The sequence below is a fragment of the Podarcis bocagei genome (genome assembly GCF_964188305.1).
Source record: "Podarcis bocagei genome assembly, chromosome: 6".
In the NCBI taxonomy this organism is placed as follows: Eukaryota; Metazoa; Chordata; class Lepidosauria; order Squamata; family Lacertidae; genus Podarcis; species Podarcis bocagei.
The window spans coordinates 34,527,345-34,545,701 of record NC_138130.1 but is presented as its reverse complement, the minus strand read 5'-3'; the positions used below and the strand labels follow the sequence as shown (position 1 = coordinate 34,545,701).

Sequence of the window (18,357 nt, the reverse complement as noted above, 5' to 3'; positions counted from 1 at the left end):
TCCAAAGAGGAATACTAAACCAAGTCCGATCTGCTCCGATCTGTCCTCTTTCAATGTGGCAACATGATCAGGGCACTATCCTTTAAGGCCTCTTGCCTGAGAGTCAAGGAATCCCCATTAGTGTTAAATGGATGTAGACTGGAGGTCAGGCAGTCATCGTAACTTGTGCAATTAGGAACAGCTTTCCAGCAATAATGGCAAAACCACAGCATGCCTATCCCACAGAGCATACATGTAAAAAGGAAGGTTTGCATCTTCCAACTTCACAGATTGGTTATGTCTAAAGCATAGACTAAAGCTAGTTTAACTCACCTCCTTTTCCCAGAGAAGCCTGGGAACTGAATTCTTGCGAGGAGCCCTAGCACCCTGTCCAAACTAAAACTCCCAGCATTGGGTCACGGGCAGAAGGGAAACCCCTGTCATTTAAAGTTGCCTATATACAATATATCCTTGTATATCAGCTATAAAACACTTCCCATTTAAAGTTACATGTAGTTTACACCTTGTACACCATTGATAGGCCTAAAGTGATACAGGATTCAGGGTTTAATTCTGAAAATGGTCAGCCCTCCAAGGCAAACCAACCAGAATATTCAATCTGGGAGACACCTATTGTTCAAGCTCACCTTGAACCTGCAAGTGAAGAGATCCATTTTACAACCCAGCGCTTTTTGGCCAAATATTCCCTGCAGCCCCTGAAGGCACTTCAGTCGGACGTCAGGTTGCTGGAATACAAGATGAAATAGAAGATGAAGTTCACTGATGAGACTATGCAACTACTGGTGTTATTCAAAGGACAAAAAAACATTCAATTGGCACTCAGCGAACGTTTTCCCCAAACTATGACCTTTGTGCAGTCAACAGAGCACCATTCATGCACAAAACTGAGGTATCAGCAGGCTTGAGGCAACCCTGACAATTACAGAACTACAAAAATCTGCAGCGGGGTGGGTGGGAATAAGAGGGCAACAAACCTCCCCAAATAGTCTGATGAGGGCTGATCATACTCAGTGGCCGCCCAACAGGATATGCCTACTATGAAAGGAAAGGAAGGAATAGAAAACCAGAGCAGAAAGAGGAATGGGGACTGGGAGATGGGAGATGGTTGGCTAGCTGGTTCGAACCCTGAATGAGAGCACACAAGGCTGCAATATTTTGTTGCAGGTCCCACTTGTGCATATGAGTAGCAAACTCGGGTGCTCAGATGTGATGGCTTGTGTATGCTCTTCGCAAAAGCACCCTCTGCTCACTCAGAGAGATATTTGCAGTTCTTTATTTTACATATGTAGAAGCAGCACAGTACAATCGTGCATCCGAATCGTCCGGTTCAGATTCGGGGAGTGGTCTTCTCCAGCTTCTCCTCCAACAGAAAAGGCGGGGAAGCTTCATGGGATGTCTCTTGCACTTTAACCCTCTCCTTTCCTGTGCAGAAGGCACAGGCATAATCTCTACGTCTGTTCCTGAACTTCCTGTGCGGTGCTGGGGCTCTGCTTCAGCAACTGAGAGCCTTCCCGCCTCCTGGCTCTCTCCCTCTTCCCCTTCCGTCACTTCCTCTCTGTCTCCTTCTGACTGTTCCGGCTCTGACTCATCTCCTCCCTCCCCCCCCCCCGCCCCCGGCCGACTCAAAAGGCGTTTCTTGCCAATCCCGTGACATCAGGTGGCAATGTAATCGAAACAGGATTGCGAAGAAATAGCAGCGAGTGATTAGCGCACTCTGGGGAACCTCAGGGAAGTAGAGGGGAACTCTTTAGGGGTTTTCCCTAAAGGGGCAAAAAACAAACAAACCCCAACCTGTATCCTATATGCACTTTCCTGAAATCAATTGCCACTGAATTCAACGGGGCTTACTCCTGCCTCACTCAAGGCACATATACTGTTGTGTTCAATTGTTGCAACAAAGTGCTGTACTTTAAAAGCAAAATAAAAGAAGAATGTCTTTTCAACAAAGAGTTGTCATGCAAGGAATCTATAAAGCCATAGGTGTCTGTGTATTTCAAAATTAAATTAAATTAGTGGCATGGCAACAAAAGTAGATTTTGTGTTCCTTTATGGTCACCAAGAGGCCTCTGCTTTTTCAAAGTAAAAAACCCTGTTTTGTAGCATGGTTTTAATAGTTTTAGAATGCTTCCTTTTAAAAACTTCAGATGTGTTCATTGCCCTGGACTCTTTTGGGAGGAACAGAGGGATACAAATTCAATAAATAAAAATGTTTGAAAGATGAACACTCACCCATTTATTATGCAGTGCTCTGGGACATTACTCCCCTTGCTATATTTTAACCTACTTCTTATAAACCTCAGTTTCATGTAGACACCTATCTGGATGACATGTACCACTTTGTATGTTTAGATTAAGGTGGATGCATAAATGCTTATTATATTTTTATTGTAGGCTGATGGGTTTCTTTCTTCTTTCCTCTCACTTTTCCCCTCTCATTCTTTTTTAAACCCCCCTTTCTTTCTTTGTTATTTCAAATATCAATTAAAAAGAAATCACTTTTTCAAATTTTTGGGATTCTACCTGTGAAAAACAGATTGCGTTAACTTTTTTCTCAACTGTCCAGGAAAAAAAAATACTCACTTTATCATACAGCATCCATCCTATGTATTTCAAGTAACTATCCGTTAAGAACCGATCAGGATAAGTTGTCATCCAACAGGCAATTTCTTCAATGCAAATGGCCCGGATTTCTGGAATAATATCACTTTAAAATAAAATAAAAATGGAACACTGTTCACTGTTTAATTGCAATACAGATTTTTGTTAAGGAAAAAATGCAACAGAACAAAAGTATTCTTGAAACGTTATTTTAAAAATTCTATTACTTGCTATCACTTAAGCAATATGTGAGGGCAGGCAGTAGAATGTGTGAACATTCTATCAAAAAGTACTGTGCTTGAGGCCATGCAAAGTGACATGAAACCTTCAATCACATATGCAGGACCATTACTTGATGTTGCAGAATATGCATATTCTGTGACGGAGCCCCAAGGAGAATGAATCCAATCATCCAGTCTGTCCTTGAGATGCCCATATCCTGACCAGAGACTCCTTCCAAGTACATAAAAGTTTCTTACCGATAGCGTTGCAAAAAGGTCCCTTTGAAAATAGCATTCATCATGTTCTCTATGTCCAGGTGTTTCTGTTCATACTGAAATGAAAACAATTGAACAGTCTCTTCCTATAGGCAAGGCCTTATTTCTATGCTTAATCTCATTTTACTGAAATTGCACAATTAAATACCACCTCATTTTTTTCATATTGAGATATAATGAAATGTTGGAAGGGATAAGGATACAACAGAAGCTAGTTATATATTTTTTCCTTTCCTCAATAACTCAACTAGAATACCTGCTTCATCACTAATATTTATTTAACCTGTTGGTTCACATCTTAATCTTCACTTGTAAATGAATAGCGGAACAACAGGGCTAATGTTATCCCATAATCAAATGTAATGCTTGCCTGTACAATTTTTTACACTTTCTATTAATCAAAACTGTGATGACTGTGGTAATCGGTTTGGTTCTATGTTCTAAGTATAGATAAAGACATAGCCTTGTGTGTGAGGGGGGGAGCAGGAATACTTGGTTTTTTCCTTTCAAAAATGGCTGAAAACAAGGCCAAGGGTTTCAGGGTGATCTCACTCTCCAAGATGCAGGAAAGACTGGAACAAGATAAGGATGGATGCTAGGGTTGGAGGAAGAAGATGTGTGTAAACACTGACAACACAGCTGATCTGATGCAACTGTTGAACTTTGGATGGGGGGGCAAGGAATTATTATTATTATTATTATTATTATTATTATTATTATTATTATTATTATTATTATTACCCTGCCCATCTGGCTGGGTTTCCCCTTTTTTATTAATAATAAAAAGTGATAAAACATTAAAAAGTTCCCTAAACAGGGCTGCCTTCAGATGCCTTCTAAAAGTCAGATAGTTGTTTATTTCCTTGACATCTGATGGGAGGGCGTTCCACAGGGCGGGCGCCACTACCAAGAAGGCCCTCTGCTTGGTTCCCTGTAGCTTCACTTCTCACAGTGAGGGAACTGCCAGAGGGCCCTCAGAGCTGGACCTCAGTGTCTGGGATGAACTGGGCTGGGTGGAGATGCTACTTTAGGGAATAGGAGAGCATGCCAAAAAGACAAACCAAGTCGTGGCTATGTCTAGGGGGTAGTGGCCATCAAACTCCAGAACCACATCACAAGCCAACTCCACCTCACAACAAATTGGAGATCAAACAGCATGTGCACACCTGAACTCCAGCCTTGGGAACAGAGTCAGATAAAACTAAAGGCTGGCCACTTTTAGGTGTGTGGTTGTAAGTACACATGAATTAGGACTGTAACAATTTTTTAAAAATTAGGAAACCTGCTGCTATCTAAGAGCTCTGTTTAAGTGTGGTAACAAGGATTGTTACTGGAAATAGAGGAAGCTTTGTTTAGAAACTTTACTTGAGGAAAAAATCCTGTGGTCTTGGGTCTCCCCAAGTCACCCACTACCAGGTAAAGTGGTCTGATCACTCACTAAAGCAAAGGCTATTGGATAACTTTGTGATCCTCCACCCAAGTAATCCATGCCTTTCCACACCACAAAGGCCATCTTGTTTCGGGATTGTCACACTCCGAGTGAATACACATGACTGGCACATGAGTTTTGAAAGTCTTTAGGGGGCCATGTGCCAGTATTCAATGCAACCTTCACATTCTAGCACCGTATTGCAATATGATGAAACAAACAACACTATGCCAATCAGTTATTCAGAATTCATTTCCTCTCCTTAGATTGGGAGAATAGGAAAACGTTTGGCGTGAGCCGCTCACTGCCAACCACCTCAAACTGAAATCTAGTAACCAGCAATTACAAATAGGCATTTTTACAAACTGTCATCGATTTCCAAGGGGAAATTTCTCCTACCTCTTTTTTCTTCTTCTCTAGCTGGTCCAGTCTAGTATTGGTCCTTTTGCTTGTAGGCCTGCTTTTTTCTACCTCGTATAATCTTTCCAGGTTATGCTTGCTGACATCTATACTTACAATGAGGTTTACAAGTGCTGTTAGAAGCTTCATAGCTGGAAACAAAGAAAAATCCATAAATTTTATGTGTTTCAAAAAGCTTTGATAAAGGTCAGTAGTCATTTTGCTTCATTGCCTGATCATAACCATGGCTCTGATTTGTATAATTTGTACTGGTTATGGAATTATTTTCTTTTCTTGGAATTATTTTCTTATTAAGAGTAATGAGTTCTTGGTCCCTTTTTTTACTTAATATTTTGGCAGAGTTTTATTTTACAATACAGATCAGGAACTCCTAATGTGATTAAAATATGACCGGTGACTACTTTATATATTTGTTAATGTTTATCTTGATGTTTTGCAGTCACTACCGAGTAAACTATACTCTGAAACTCCCCACAATAGTGACCTGAACAGCTGAAATGAGAGATGTGGGGAAATTGGCACGGTCTGCTTTTTTAACTGCTGCAGCGCTGTGATCAGAGAAGCTGCACCATATGAAAATCAGGCTGACAGGAATAGACCTGCTGACAACCTATCCCTGCTCAAACCCTACGCCAGGCACGTCCAAAGTCCATTGTGGGGGCCTAATCCGGCCCACCGGTGGTTTTAATCCTGCCCCTGTGGCAGTTTATTTCCTGGTTGGTCCTTTGGTCGGTCCTCACGGCCCTTCACTTCATCAAATCTGGCCCTCTTAAAAGTTTGGACACCCCTGCCCTACACTTTAACCGGCTTTGCCAGTACAGTGGTGCCTCGCAAGACGAAATTAATTCATTCTGCGAGTTTTTTCGTCTTGCGAGTTTTTTCGTCATGCAAAGCACGGTTTCCATTTTTTCAAAAAAATCTTCAAAAACCTCAAAAAAGGCTACCACACCGCATGCTATGAGTTGCTCCCCGAAGTCAAGTCGCAACTGCACCTCTTCAAGTAATGCACCCTGTATTACTGTAACGGTTTTAAGAAAAAGGAAACAAACTTGCAAGATGTTTCCGTCTTGCGAAGCAAGCCCATAGGGAAATTCGTCTCGCGAAGCAACTCATAAAACCAAAAACTCTTTCGTCTTGCGAGTTTTTCGTCTTGCGAGGCATTCATCTTGCGAGGTACCACTGTACAAGCTACCAAATGTACTACTTCTGAAAAATCACGACAGGTCCAGTTGTGCCTACCTGCTAATGTGCTGGTGTGCCGGAATGCTCTGACCATGGACTCTGCCAGGCCCGAAAGGAGAGAGATGATGGTGTCCATCAAATAGTTGTCATAGAGGATGCTGAACTGACACTGCTGCACCAATACGGAAGTGAAATCGCAAAAATTAGTCCTGAACTTCTTCCAGTAGGGCCCTGCCTTCACGAGCGGGTAGTCCTTATCATCCTACAAGAGGTGTAAAACAAGTTGTTAATTAAATCTGTATACCGCCTGGTACCCCCAGGTCTCAGGGTGGTTCACAGGATAAAATCACAATATAAAAGCACAAAATACATAATCAAAATACAAAAACAGAAACAACCCAACAACCCCCTATGACAAAAACTTGCCCTACTTCTTTATCATGATTATTTGAGTTATTGCCCACCCTTCACCATAAGGTCTCAGAACTTCCGAAGGCAGTGGAATGACCAAGAGGGCACCCTCTGCTGATCTTAACACCAAATATGTTCTGTAAGGAAGGAAGTAATCTTCCATGTTTTTTGGTGCCTACATCCAACGCTAATGTGAGCACTTTGATTTGGGACTTAGGAACAAACTGACATCCACAGTGCAGCTGTTTCAAAACAGATATTATGGGAACTGTAAATGGGACCACAGGGAGTAGTAATCTGGCTGCTGCATTTTGGACCAGTTGAAGTTCCTGAGTCATCTTCAAGAGTGGTTCCATATATAGTCTGGAAGTTCACAGAGCATGGAGTACAATGGCCAAGTGTATGGGAAATGCATCCAGAAGACAAAAATGTACCGAAGAGTTAGTGATCTGACACGGTTACCCTTCCTGCCTCTGTTCCTTCCCTCAAGCTCACTGCACAGAATAATACAGTCGTACCTTGGAAGTCGAATGAAATCCATTCCGGAAGTCCGTTCGACTTCCAAAACGTTCGGAAACCAAAGTGCAGCTTCTGGCTGACTGCAGGAAGTTCCTGCAGCCAATTGGAAGCCCCATCAGTCGTTAGGCTTCCAAAAATAGTTCGCAAACCGGAACAGTCACTTCCGGGTTTGCGGCGTTCAGGAGCTAAAATTATCAAGAACTAAGTTGTTTGAAAACCAAGGTAGGACTGTACTGTACAAGAGATCAGCACTGTACTAGAAGGATCCTCTGGTCACTACATTTTGTAAGAGTGTATTCCATAGTTTAACTACTTCCGATTTTCAGCTTCACTAGACAAACTCAAGTTCTAGTGCTATGAGCAAGAGGAAAGCTTCTCCCCATCCACTTCTGATGCAAGTGGAATTCTGTACAAGTTACTTTCCATGCACAGAACTAATACGGCTGAAAGCCAGCCCAAGCGGCAGCTGCCACCTTAGACCCAGCCCTCATCATCAGCTCAGAGAAGGACTATACTAGCTTCAGGCTTCAGCACTGGAACACGACGTCCCACATCTCCCTTTTCCCTGCACTATGACGGCTGAGGGTGGCAGTCTGATCCTAGGAGCACTGCCTAGGTCTTAGTTTCGAACAATCCTCACTGACTGTCCATGTTTTGCCTCCTTGCATGAAGGTCATTCTAGACTATTTGGTTAAAGGGAAGAGAGCTGAAAGAGGAAGCAGGAGACATTGCTAATAATTTTGCAAAACGGGTAATAAATGAATAACCAGAGCACTCCTGTTGGGAGTTTTACACATTGCAAAACTGGCTTATGCTCACAGAAAGACCCTGGAATCAGTTTTTGGATAGGTAAAGCAGCGAAAAAAACAGCCTTGTTGAAGCTTGATCTGGCCTGTGACTGGATAGGATACACCTTGGGAACCCCCGGTACCCTATCATAAGTCCCAATGGAAGAGAGGCGGAATATAAAAGAAATGCAAAGTATTACCATATCCACTGGCCAAGTAACCGTCAAGATCCAGGGATAGGCCATGAACTTTTTATACTGCAATCCAGTTGCCTACAAGATATAGAGAGGCAAAACAGAACTGAAGCAACAGCATTGCCAAACAAATATAATTGACAGGAATAAACAAGCACAGTAAAACCCAAGTTTTTAAAAGGTTCACCGTGACCTCGTGTGCAAAGCTGTGTGCAATAGCTAAAGTCAGCTAAAGGGTAGGCTACCTGTGCACAGTGCAACACCAACAAAGCTAAGGATCTGGGTGACTGCACAAAGCTTTCATTCCTTTGAGAGTAACAGTGGGATCAAATGCTGTTATCCTTGTGCCAAGCTGATACCCACTGTAGCACATAATACCTCCCCCTCTACACAGTTTGGCCAATCATGTATTTTCGCCTGAAAAGCAAAATATATGGATCTGCCTTCTGCACACGCATACAGACCCTTTGTTTGTACTCTTGCAGCATGAGGAGTTAACCATTTTGTCAACTGGGAAGCTGGTTTAATATATGGCAATGTTCCGAACTGGCAGAGTTTCCCAGCTTGGACAAAACATAAAATTGTGTTTAATTAGATATTTCCAAGTTTAGATATTGCATAGTTTCTTTTAAGATGCATTATATCTATTGATGGGAAGTTATATAAAATTTAACAGTGTTTTTATGGTTTAAGGTTGTTGTTAAACCACTATGATAGTTATACGATGCAGCAGTGAGTGTGTGTGTGTACGTATCGATCTATCTATCTATTTACAAAATAAACTATTTAAGACTTCTGAATAAGCTTATCAACAATCAGCAGCTTAAAAGTGTTCTCATACAAGCAGAACCCACCTCATCAAATGTCTCTGTCATTTTCTGCATCACATCGCAATTCTGCGAACTTTGGAACATTTCTGCCGTAACCATTCCTACGTAAGTAACCACAGAAATAAAAATTTAACTGAACAAAGTATGCCAGCATAGAGACAAACTCTATTTTAAAACAAGGTCTCTGAATATACATGACTCTAAAAGCCAGGAATTCCTTCCTGGCTTGGGGAAGGAAGCACAAGGGCTCCAGAACCTTGCCAGAGTCCTCATGCCTCCTTTCCCAAAGTCCATCACCAGGGAACCTGTGATCACAGCTTTCCGTGCATGAGATGTGTGTGTAAATAAGTAAATTGAGAGTGGACGTCCTCTGCCCTTCATTTATCAATGTATTTTTCCCCACCCAGGAAAAGCTGTGATCATGTATGTGAAATAAGCACATGATGCGAAATACCTGTAATAATATTTCTAGCCAGTCAGGAGGTGGAGGAGAGGAAAGTGGGGAGGGGGGGTGCAAATGCAACACTTTTTGGGGGTCTCAGATGGGAATGTGAAGGCCTAGAAAAAAACCTAGACGGAAATGGAAATGGGGAGAGGGAGCCTCAGATTGTTCCGTCTTCTCCTCCCTCCCCCCACTCCGGCTTTCATGTCTCTAGTCCCAGGCTCATTCCAATCCATGCTTGCAGTAGCAAGCCATCATTGTGGACCATGGTTACTTTCTGATGCATTACGTTGCTGCCAGTAACCAACAAAGAGAGAGGAAAGGCAGCAGAGAGGTGACTGTGGTGTTGGCGCAGTGGCATAGCCAATCCAACATTCCCACTGCTACACCTGCACCGTGCCAGCCTCCCTGCCACATTGCCCCTCTCCCTCTCTGTTACTGGCAGTGACCTCCACCTCCGGAAGCCAATTAAGCAACACCGCCCCACCCTACAGGGTATAACCATATGCACACAGTGCTAAAACTAAGAATGGCTAATGCAGTGCCATCTATTTTTGAACTCCCAGGATCCCTGATCCCGCTTGCTGGGGTTGGTGGAAGCTGCTCTCTTACAACATCTGGAAGCACAGTGCAGCCTCCCTCTGTGCTAAAAAACCAACAGTTCAGCGTTTCATGTGAACGCAGCCAATATTTGTAACTTTCCATACCTCATTTTTAAATATGCGACTTGTTCTCCAGCCACTGGTTAAGACAGCTTTTAAACACAACTACTTGTACTAGTGGGACGCGGGTGGCGCTGTGGGTTAAACCACAGAGCCTAGGACTTGCTGATCAGAAGGTCGGCGGTTCGAATCCCCGTGATGGGGTGAGCTCCCATTGCCCGGTCCCTGCTCCTGCCAACCTAGCAGTTCAAAAGCACATCAAGTGCAAGTAGATAAATAGGTACCGCTCCAGCAGGAAGGTAAACAGCGTTTCCGTGTGATGCTCTGGTTCGCCAGAAGCGGCTTAGTCATGCTGGCCACATGACCCAGAAGCTGTACGCCGGCTCCCTCGGCCAATAAATTGACATGAGCGCCGCAACCCCAGAGTCGGTCACGACTGGACCTAACGGTCACGGGTCCCTTTACCTTTACCTATTTGTACTAGTGGTTATTCTCATCTATCTATTTTCTCTACTTCTTCTCCTCTGCATTTCTACTCTACCTTTCTGCTTCCACAGCTCTAAATTCAGAACCCGAGATGTACGGAATAGCCACATCTTAGCAAATGCATGCCAGATTCTGAATTAAGTGGATCCCCAAACAGGAATTAGCTTCACACACAAACAAAAAGAAAATCTTTGCCCTCAGAAAACATGGGAATAAAAAATTACCTCGGCAACCTGAGCACTGGATGAAGAAGTTGATGAGATCCAGAAGTGCCACATCTCGATCGCTTTTGTAGGCTTCAATCCAGTCATCTACCACAGACTGAACCAGATTGCAAAAAGGCAACAGATTAAAAAACTAGAAACAGACAGTATCAAACTCCCACATAACCTTGGAAGCTGATGTACCTGCATAGCGCTTTTGCCCATGATGACCACCTCAAACAAGGTAACCGCTTCAACCACTTCTCCATTTTGCGGCTGGTTTGGCCGTCTACCATCTGAAGGGTGTCTTCTTCTGTTTTCACATTGTTCTCGGATTTTTCTTTTACCTCTCTACAGCAATAAAGTGGCTGTATGAATGAGCTATCACGGGTCACAGTCAGAAATTTCACCTTACTTTAAATCGCCCAAAACACAATGCCCCTCTATCATTTCTGAAGCTAGAGGTCCCAGTTCAGACACAGGGACTCATGTTAACATCTTTACATGGTAGGAGCTAGGACTGTGGTGCTTAGCATGTGCTCTCCAAATGAAGATTGTAACCATGTGTCCAAATGGCTGAAATCATGCCCGCACACTCAGAAATCAAATGGAACAGTCTTCCTCAGGAGGTTGTGGACTCTCCTTCCTTGGAGGTTTTTAAGCAGAGGTCGAACGACCATCTGTCATGGATGCTTTAGCTGAGATTCCTGCATTGCAGGGGGTTGGACTAGAATTCAGTGGTGGCCAAACTTGGCCCTCCAGCTGTTTTGGGACTACAACTCCTATCATCCTTAGCTAACAGGACCAGTGGTCAGGGGTGATGAAATTACAGAACATAACAGAAACTTACAAAAGTTTTAACATTGCCATTTCTCAGGCAGCTGCCGTTCTGCACTGTAGATTCAGAGACAACTTCCTCATGGATCCCATTTTCTCTGATTCGTTAGAAAAAGAAAAAGAAAGATCGTTTGAAGAAAGAGAGCAATCTCTATTGAGTCGCGGACTTTAAGAATTGTTATCCTAGAGTCCCCCACCACACATCCTTTATTTTGTGCATTCGTGATTATTAATGCTCCTGACGGTATCAAGGTGGTTATATGTGATGCTTCTTTCAATACTGTTTGTGCCTGTAAAAGCTCTGGGGTGGACATACAGCTTTGTTTGCAATCAGTGCACGTTCTGTAGTTTCCTGCTGAAATCCTGTAACTTTTCATACCATTAATATTCCAGGGGTATGTGTCCTATTTCTGTCACACTCTAGTGCAAGAGTGCCCCCTCCAGATGGCAATAATAAGGTAACATGGGGAAAGCATCACAGAATAACCAATCAAGTTTAATGATGTGCACACAGTCTAGTACAAACCCACTGATAACTAACTACTGTTACACCAATGACATGTTGCAGAATATAGCCACTAAAAAAAAAATCACCTATCTGGAGGGATGATAAAGCTGCAATCCTATACAATTATTTGGGAATAATTGTATAGGATTGCAGCTTTATCATCCCTCCAAATTTACATATACATATATATTCTATATATATATAGGATTGCACTGTAAGACTCTTTTGAAGACCAAGTTGCTACTCAAAACTGTCTCAAAACCCCTGAAAGGAAATGCTGAATATTAAGAGCTAATATGTTATCAGGTTGTTGTTTTTTTTGGGGGGGGGGGGTTAATGTTCTTTTTACAGGGCATTTACAGGGCAAACAAATTAGTTGTCTTGTGTTGTTGCAACTACAGGCAACAAAGGGCCAAACTACACGTTACACAGAAGTCACAACTTCTTATGAATGAAAAGCAACTGCAGGAAACTGCAATCAGGAGCAAAGGGGATGCTAAACTCCTTCCCCCTCCTGCTTTTTGCCCATTAAAAATTCCCACCAGTCACTTTTTTTCCCCACGGAGAAAAAGATATATGTTCCTTTATCATTTTCCCCATGGGAGACAAAACAGCTTCATGAGCGGGTGTGAAATCCAATGTAGCACAACAGAGCTTCAACTTACTCTTCTCCCCCTGCAGTCTCCTGCTTGCGCTCCCCCAAAATCTGATCCGTAAGGTTCGGGGACTGTCCAGAACAGATTTTGGAGACACATACGGTTGGAGAAGAAGCTAAACTGGAAGTCCCATTGCACGTGTTGATTTCTGTTGGATGCTGCCCAGCATTTCTTAAACAGACAAAAAGCAAAAGATGTCAGGGTTAAGCAGTCACTCTACCACTTCCACTTTTTATTCATAATATAAATAAACAGGAAACTGTTTACATATTCCCTTTGTAACATCTAGTCTGTTGCATACTATGAAACCATGTCAATGATGCCACTTTGAAATTCACTATACCCTAAATATTTTTTGGGGGGAGGGGTGTTAAATAATCCCAATCACAGAAACTTTGTTGGCCTACCTTCTTAAAACAAAACAAAACAAAACAAATCCTATCCTTTTGTCAAGTGCATTAGACTTCTATAAAAATTTCCCAACCTCTGCATGGACAAACACACAGGCTAGCTTACTTGTTTGGGTTTGTGCTGTCTATTAAGACAAAGAAAGAAGTAGCAAATCCACACACTGCCTTCCTCACTCAAGTTAGCATTAATACATGGCAATGACTCACATGATTTTTACCTTAGCTTTCCTCACTTCTTCCAGGAGAGGCTGTTCCAATAGGGTGAATGGATCACTGCCCCACCAACCTCAGTCTGCCCTCAGCTAGCCCCCAACCTGTCTGCCTTCGTTTCTTAAAATTGTCACCTTCCACCCTTAGTCTCTGTGACATCCTTATAGAACTCAACAGAGGTGAAGATGGGTGTAAACCTAGCATTAGTTCACTCTGCCTTGTTGATGAATTTTGGAAGACAGTTGGTAGTTCACCACACCTCAACCAGTGTGATGTATCAGACGAGCATGCCGTGCCCCAGGAGAGCCTTTAGAGATTATCTGTTCCCAGCAGAACAGCTTCCTCCAGAGTCCCCAGTTAAGGGGGAAACTCCTCTTCCATACAGCTCAAAGTAGCAAAGTGATTGTTGCCTCCAGGGACAAGACAAAGCTAAACACTGCTATCTACTATATACTGTCTCTTCTGGTCTTTGAACAGATCCACAAACACGATCACCATGCTATCTAACACTGCTGTGTAAAAAACAACCACCCAGCCTCTTCCCCTGAGACTCAGAGATTCAGAGTCAGACCCTGGAACAAGGATGTAATGAGATACATGCCCTTCAGACTATTATGTCTGCCTCTACATTCCTGAACCAATGGGATGGTGAATGATTCAGCAAGTCATACAATCAACCTTGCTGGTGTTGATAGGGTAACTCACAGCACCTGGCACTCTTATCTCAGAGCATCCAGCAACCACAGGGGATCTGCTAACTCAAGACATGGGCCAAACACTCTGTAATTTAACCCACTGTTCACATTACACCAAGATGCTGGTCAGTGGTACTGGCTTTGCCTATCATTGGCCTCCTTGTCCAATGGGCACCAGCCACCACCACTTCTGTCCACATGCAACTTTACATGTTACATATGTCTCAAAGCAAGAAGTGCTTACATACTTTGCAGCTATTCAACCAAAGCAAAATAGGAGTGGGTATACGCTTTACATCATGGGGGGGAGGGTATTTAACTCTCCATCCATAAATCAGTCTCTAGCTTCCTTTAACCTCTGTTTCACAAACTGAACATACAAACACAAGTCAAAGCAAGGGTCAGCAACCCACAGGCCATATCTGGCTCACCAATGCTTTTCTTCCAACTTGTACAGCATGTGCTGCTGTCTGAAGGAGAAATGGGAGGAAATGCTTCTGACAGGGGAAAGGCTTTGCAAAGTAGGTGTAGCCTATAAGCCTTCTGCTGCCTTCCTCCAAGTTAAAAAAACAAAACTGCCATACCAGGGTAAAAGTTAGGGTAAAACAGTCCCACAACCAAAACCAGATGGCTCAGCTTCCACTGAACTTTGACCCAAATGCAGGGTACTCAGAAAAAGTTGGAGAGCAATACTGCATGAGCCAGCCATGCCAAGCTAGAGTTTGTGGCTAACTCTTGCTGGAAACACAAACCATGGTCTGAACTTACAAATCTATGGGCAAACTGTGGTTTAGAGGCCACTTGATTGCTACCATTTAGTATTTGACCAGCACTCCACTTTTTATGGAGGTACCTGCACAAACTACTTTTCACTTCACTCAATTTCGGAGTCAGTTTTGATGGTTTGTCAATTCAGACATTATATTCAACAAGTTTGGAGTTTGTCCTGGCAACCCTAAATTATACTAACTCAGCCTTCTCCAACCTGGTGTTATATTTTATCCTAGCGGATTCCTTCTTATTTTAACTCTGATCTTATTAAGTTTTGCTGGCATTGTTAAGTGTTAAGATATATTAAACATGAAACTATATAATTGTATCATATTAAAATTATAAACTGACAAGCCACATTTTTAATGTATGAGCACACACACACCACTCCAGACCACTAAAATAAAATAAACTTCTCAATAAAAACAACAAGATAAGTTCTGTACACTACTGTCAAAAGTCTTACTTGTGGTTGGGGAGATTGGCAACGGAATTGGGCTCTGCTATCATTTTCGCTACATCCTCTCAGCAGCACAGAAAGCAAGTCATTCTGATCAGACGCTTCATCGTGAAAAAGAATATTTGCAACAGCAATTCAAATTCATTTTCTTCAGCTCTCCTCAGAACAGCAGAACTGTACAATTTTTTTTTTAAAAAAAGCAGACAATACATACCATAAAATTACAATACGATATGTTAATAGCAGCAGTTTGAAAATACAACAGTAAAATTACCGTATTTTTCGCCCTATAGGACGTACTTTTCCCCTCCAAAAATGAAGGGGATATGTGTGTGCGTCCTATGGGGCGAATGCAGGCTTTCGCTGAAGCCTGGAGAGCGAGAGGGGTCCGTGCGCACCGACCCCTCTCGCTCTCCAGGCTTCAGGAAGCTATCCGCAAGCCTTGCAAGCCCGGCGGGAGTTCCCGCGGGCTCGCAAGGCTTGCGGGCAGCAGCCTGCAGCCCAAAGCACGGGGCGCCCTCTGGAGGGCGCCCCGTGCTTCGCGGAGGTGTGCGCAAGGCTTGTGAGCCTGGCGGGAGTTCCCACGGGCTCACAAGGCATGCGGGCAGCAGCCTGTTCTTGGGGCTGGGGTCGGGGGAAGCTCGGGCTTCCCCCACCCCAGCCCCGCGGCTGGGGGTAGAGGAAATAATTTTTTTTTTCATTCCCCCCCCCAAAAAAAGAGGTGCGTCCTATGGGCCAGTGCGCCCTATAGGGCGAAAAATACGGTATATTTTAGCAACATGGCTAAGAGGAGAATCTAATCAGCATTACTTACAATCCCACAAGACAAAAGTCGCTGAAATAACAGCATTTCTGAAGACCAGCCATCAGTCAACATGCAGTATGCAATCTTTTGTGTTACACAGAAATCATTTCACAACATTATTAGGTCAATCATTCATTCATTTCATTTGCATGCCACTCTTCCACAAGAAAAATCCTGCTCAAAGCAGCTTACAACAAAGAAACAGGAATGCATTTCTCCCAGGCCTCTGGTTAAGTGGGAGGGTTACTGTTTTTGTTTGATACTATGTTATGTACTTTTGTGTTCTTATATTGTAAACTGCCCCTGTGATCCTCAGAGGAAGGGCAGCATAAAAATTAAACTTTAAAATTGAGACAAACACTACAGAACAATTTCATAGTAGCATAGCAACAATTTCATAACACAGTGTATGTTATAGTAAAACAGCCAAAATGAACGAGGTCTTGGGCTGCAGAACAATGTGTTAATTAAGTCTTCCAAGGTTGCTTAAAGATAACTAAACAATGTGCATGAATGCAGGAAAGCACTATACAAAGTTCGGTATTATTATTATGCATTGAAGTTTCAAGTCACAGGGAGACCACCTGGGCAAAAATTTGATTGGTAATACTTTTGGGACAGACATAAGAAAATGTTTCTTCACATAGGGTGTAATCAAGGAACCACATGTACACCACCGTGTGTTCCATTATGGAAGAAAAGTGCTTAATACAGTGGTACATCTGGTTGCGAACGGGATCCGTTCCGGAGCCCCGTTCACAACATGAGCAGAATGCAACCCACATCTGCGTGTCTGTGCGTGCTGCGATTTGCCGCTTCTAAGCATGACATCATTTTGAGCGCCTGCGCATGCGCGAGCGGCGAAACCCGGAAGTAAACCTTTCCAGTACTTCTGGGTCTCCGCGGGACGCAACCTGAAAAGACGTAACCTGAACCAAGCATAACAAGAGGTATGACTGTAGAATAAAAAATAAATATGTGGTTATGATGACCACAGGCTAAGATGTCCTTAAAAGCTGATTAGGGCTAAATGGGACCCTCAAGGATAAAGGTTTCATGCCACTAAATAGTTATGAGGGGAGGCTGGCAACAGCCAGGGAGAGTGATCACCTTCATAGACCTGCCTATAGGCCTAGTAGATGCACCTGCCTGCAGGAAAGCTGGCTTAGATAGGCCTTTCATCTGATCCAACAGGTTTCTTCTTACCTCAATTTCTATTGAAATTCTCCAAGTCACTGTCTTTCAGCCTAATGTGCCTCAGAAGGTTGTTGTGCGGATAAAATGGGGAATGGAGAACCCAATATACTGCCTTTGAGTTCCTTGGGAGGAAAAAGGTGATGGGTAAAGAAAGAAAGAACAAACATTTCACCAGTGGCGCAATGACAAAATTCCTTCTACATCTACTTGCTTTGAGACCGTTGCTTCGTATGTTATGAAATATAATACACAGAAGAAAGAGATTGCTGTATAAATATGATTTACCAAAGAGAAAATAATCCCCTTTTAAAAAGAGATTTGGGGGGGGGGATGAGGAGAGAAACCTACAGCTGTTTAGAATAGGACATATAGTTCAGAAAAGGAAATCTTTTTACAGTTATCATGACTGCAGCTAAAGAGGAAGTACAACCCAAATACAGAATTATTACTATGACTATCATTATTTATACCCCGCCCATCTGGCTAGGTTTCCCCAGCCAGGGCAAAGTAAAGTATGTTCGTAGGAAGGTGCTAGGCAAGATTTGAATGCAAAAAGAAGATATTCCCAAACAAGAAGATGAGATTGTCATCATTTGCGAGCGTCCTTAACCACACCAGAAAATCAACAGGTACAAATTTCACACGGGGCAGGTGGGTGGGAGGGGCCGAAATAGGGTGCAAAAAACTTCCAGCGGTTGAATTCCTGCCCTGTTCGGAAACTCCCACCCAACCTTGTAAGCAAACGGAGGGCCACCCAGGGAAAGTACGCGGAGAGGCTGCGAAGTGGAGCAGAGCGCAACGAAGTGGGAGAAGCAGGAGCAGAAAGGAAGAGAAATTCGCCGCGCAAGGCGGAAAGGGATGAAAAGGGGCGACGACCGAGAACGCGGCGGGTCACGCGCGCGGAGCGTTGCGCAAGCAAGGGAGCCACGGCGTCGCGCAACCGCGGCCCTCCTCAGCCCGGACACTATCCGCCCGCCTGCCCGCCCGCGAGCGCGCCCCCCTACCTTTCTGCTGGCCGACAGCGGCCCCAGCCTAAGGCCCGGTTCTGACACGGGCGGAGCGGCCCGCCCCGGCGTTCAATCACAGCAGCGGCACGAGCCCCGCCCACAAAAGTCGCTCGAAGCTCTCCGATCCCTCCCCATCACGT

The 18,357-nt window shown here is 43.5% G+C and overlaps 1 protein-coding gene across 4 annotated transcripts in view; it reads right to left on the bottom strand.

Moving 5' to 3' along the window:
• The window catches only part of LOC308588573 (cohesin subunit SA-2-like), a 54,277-nt gene extending 38,862 nt beyond the window's left edge, over window positions 1-15,415 (bottom strand). For 2 of the 4 annotated variants that reach the window (XM_081196996.1, XM_081196997.1), the window contains exons 1-11: window positions 15,215-15,414; window positions 11,512-11,596; window positions 10,866-11,012; window positions 10,683-10,779; window positions 8,893-8,969; window positions 8,045-8,116; window positions 6,184-6,388; window positions 4,924-5,075; window positions 3,078-3,151; window positions 2,581-2,704; window positions 627-725 (exon numbers count right to left, since the gene is read on the bottom strand). In XM_081196996.1, the coding sequence (XP_081053122.1) occupies window positions 627-725; window positions 2,581-2,704; window positions 3,078-3,151; window positions 4,924-5,075; window positions 6,184-6,388; window positions 8,045-8,116; window positions 8,893-8,969; window positions 10,683-10,779; window positions 10,866-11,012; window positions 11,512-11,596; window positions 15,215-15,258 (1,176 nt within the window). In that variant the 5' untranslated portion in view covers window positions 15,259-15,414. Of the gene's footprint in view, window positions 1-626; window positions 726-2,580; window positions 2,705-3,077; window positions 3,152-4,923; window positions 5,076-6,183; window positions 6,389-8,044; window positions 8,117-8,892; window positions 8,970-10,682; window positions 10,780-10,865; window positions 11,013-11,511; window positions 11,597-12,671; window positions 12,834-15,214 lie in introns of all 4 variants that reach the window. The other 2 variants (XM_081196994.1, XM_081196995.1) reach the window with 2 other exon arrangements.
• Window positions 15,416-18,357: the final 2,942 nt, after the last annotated feature.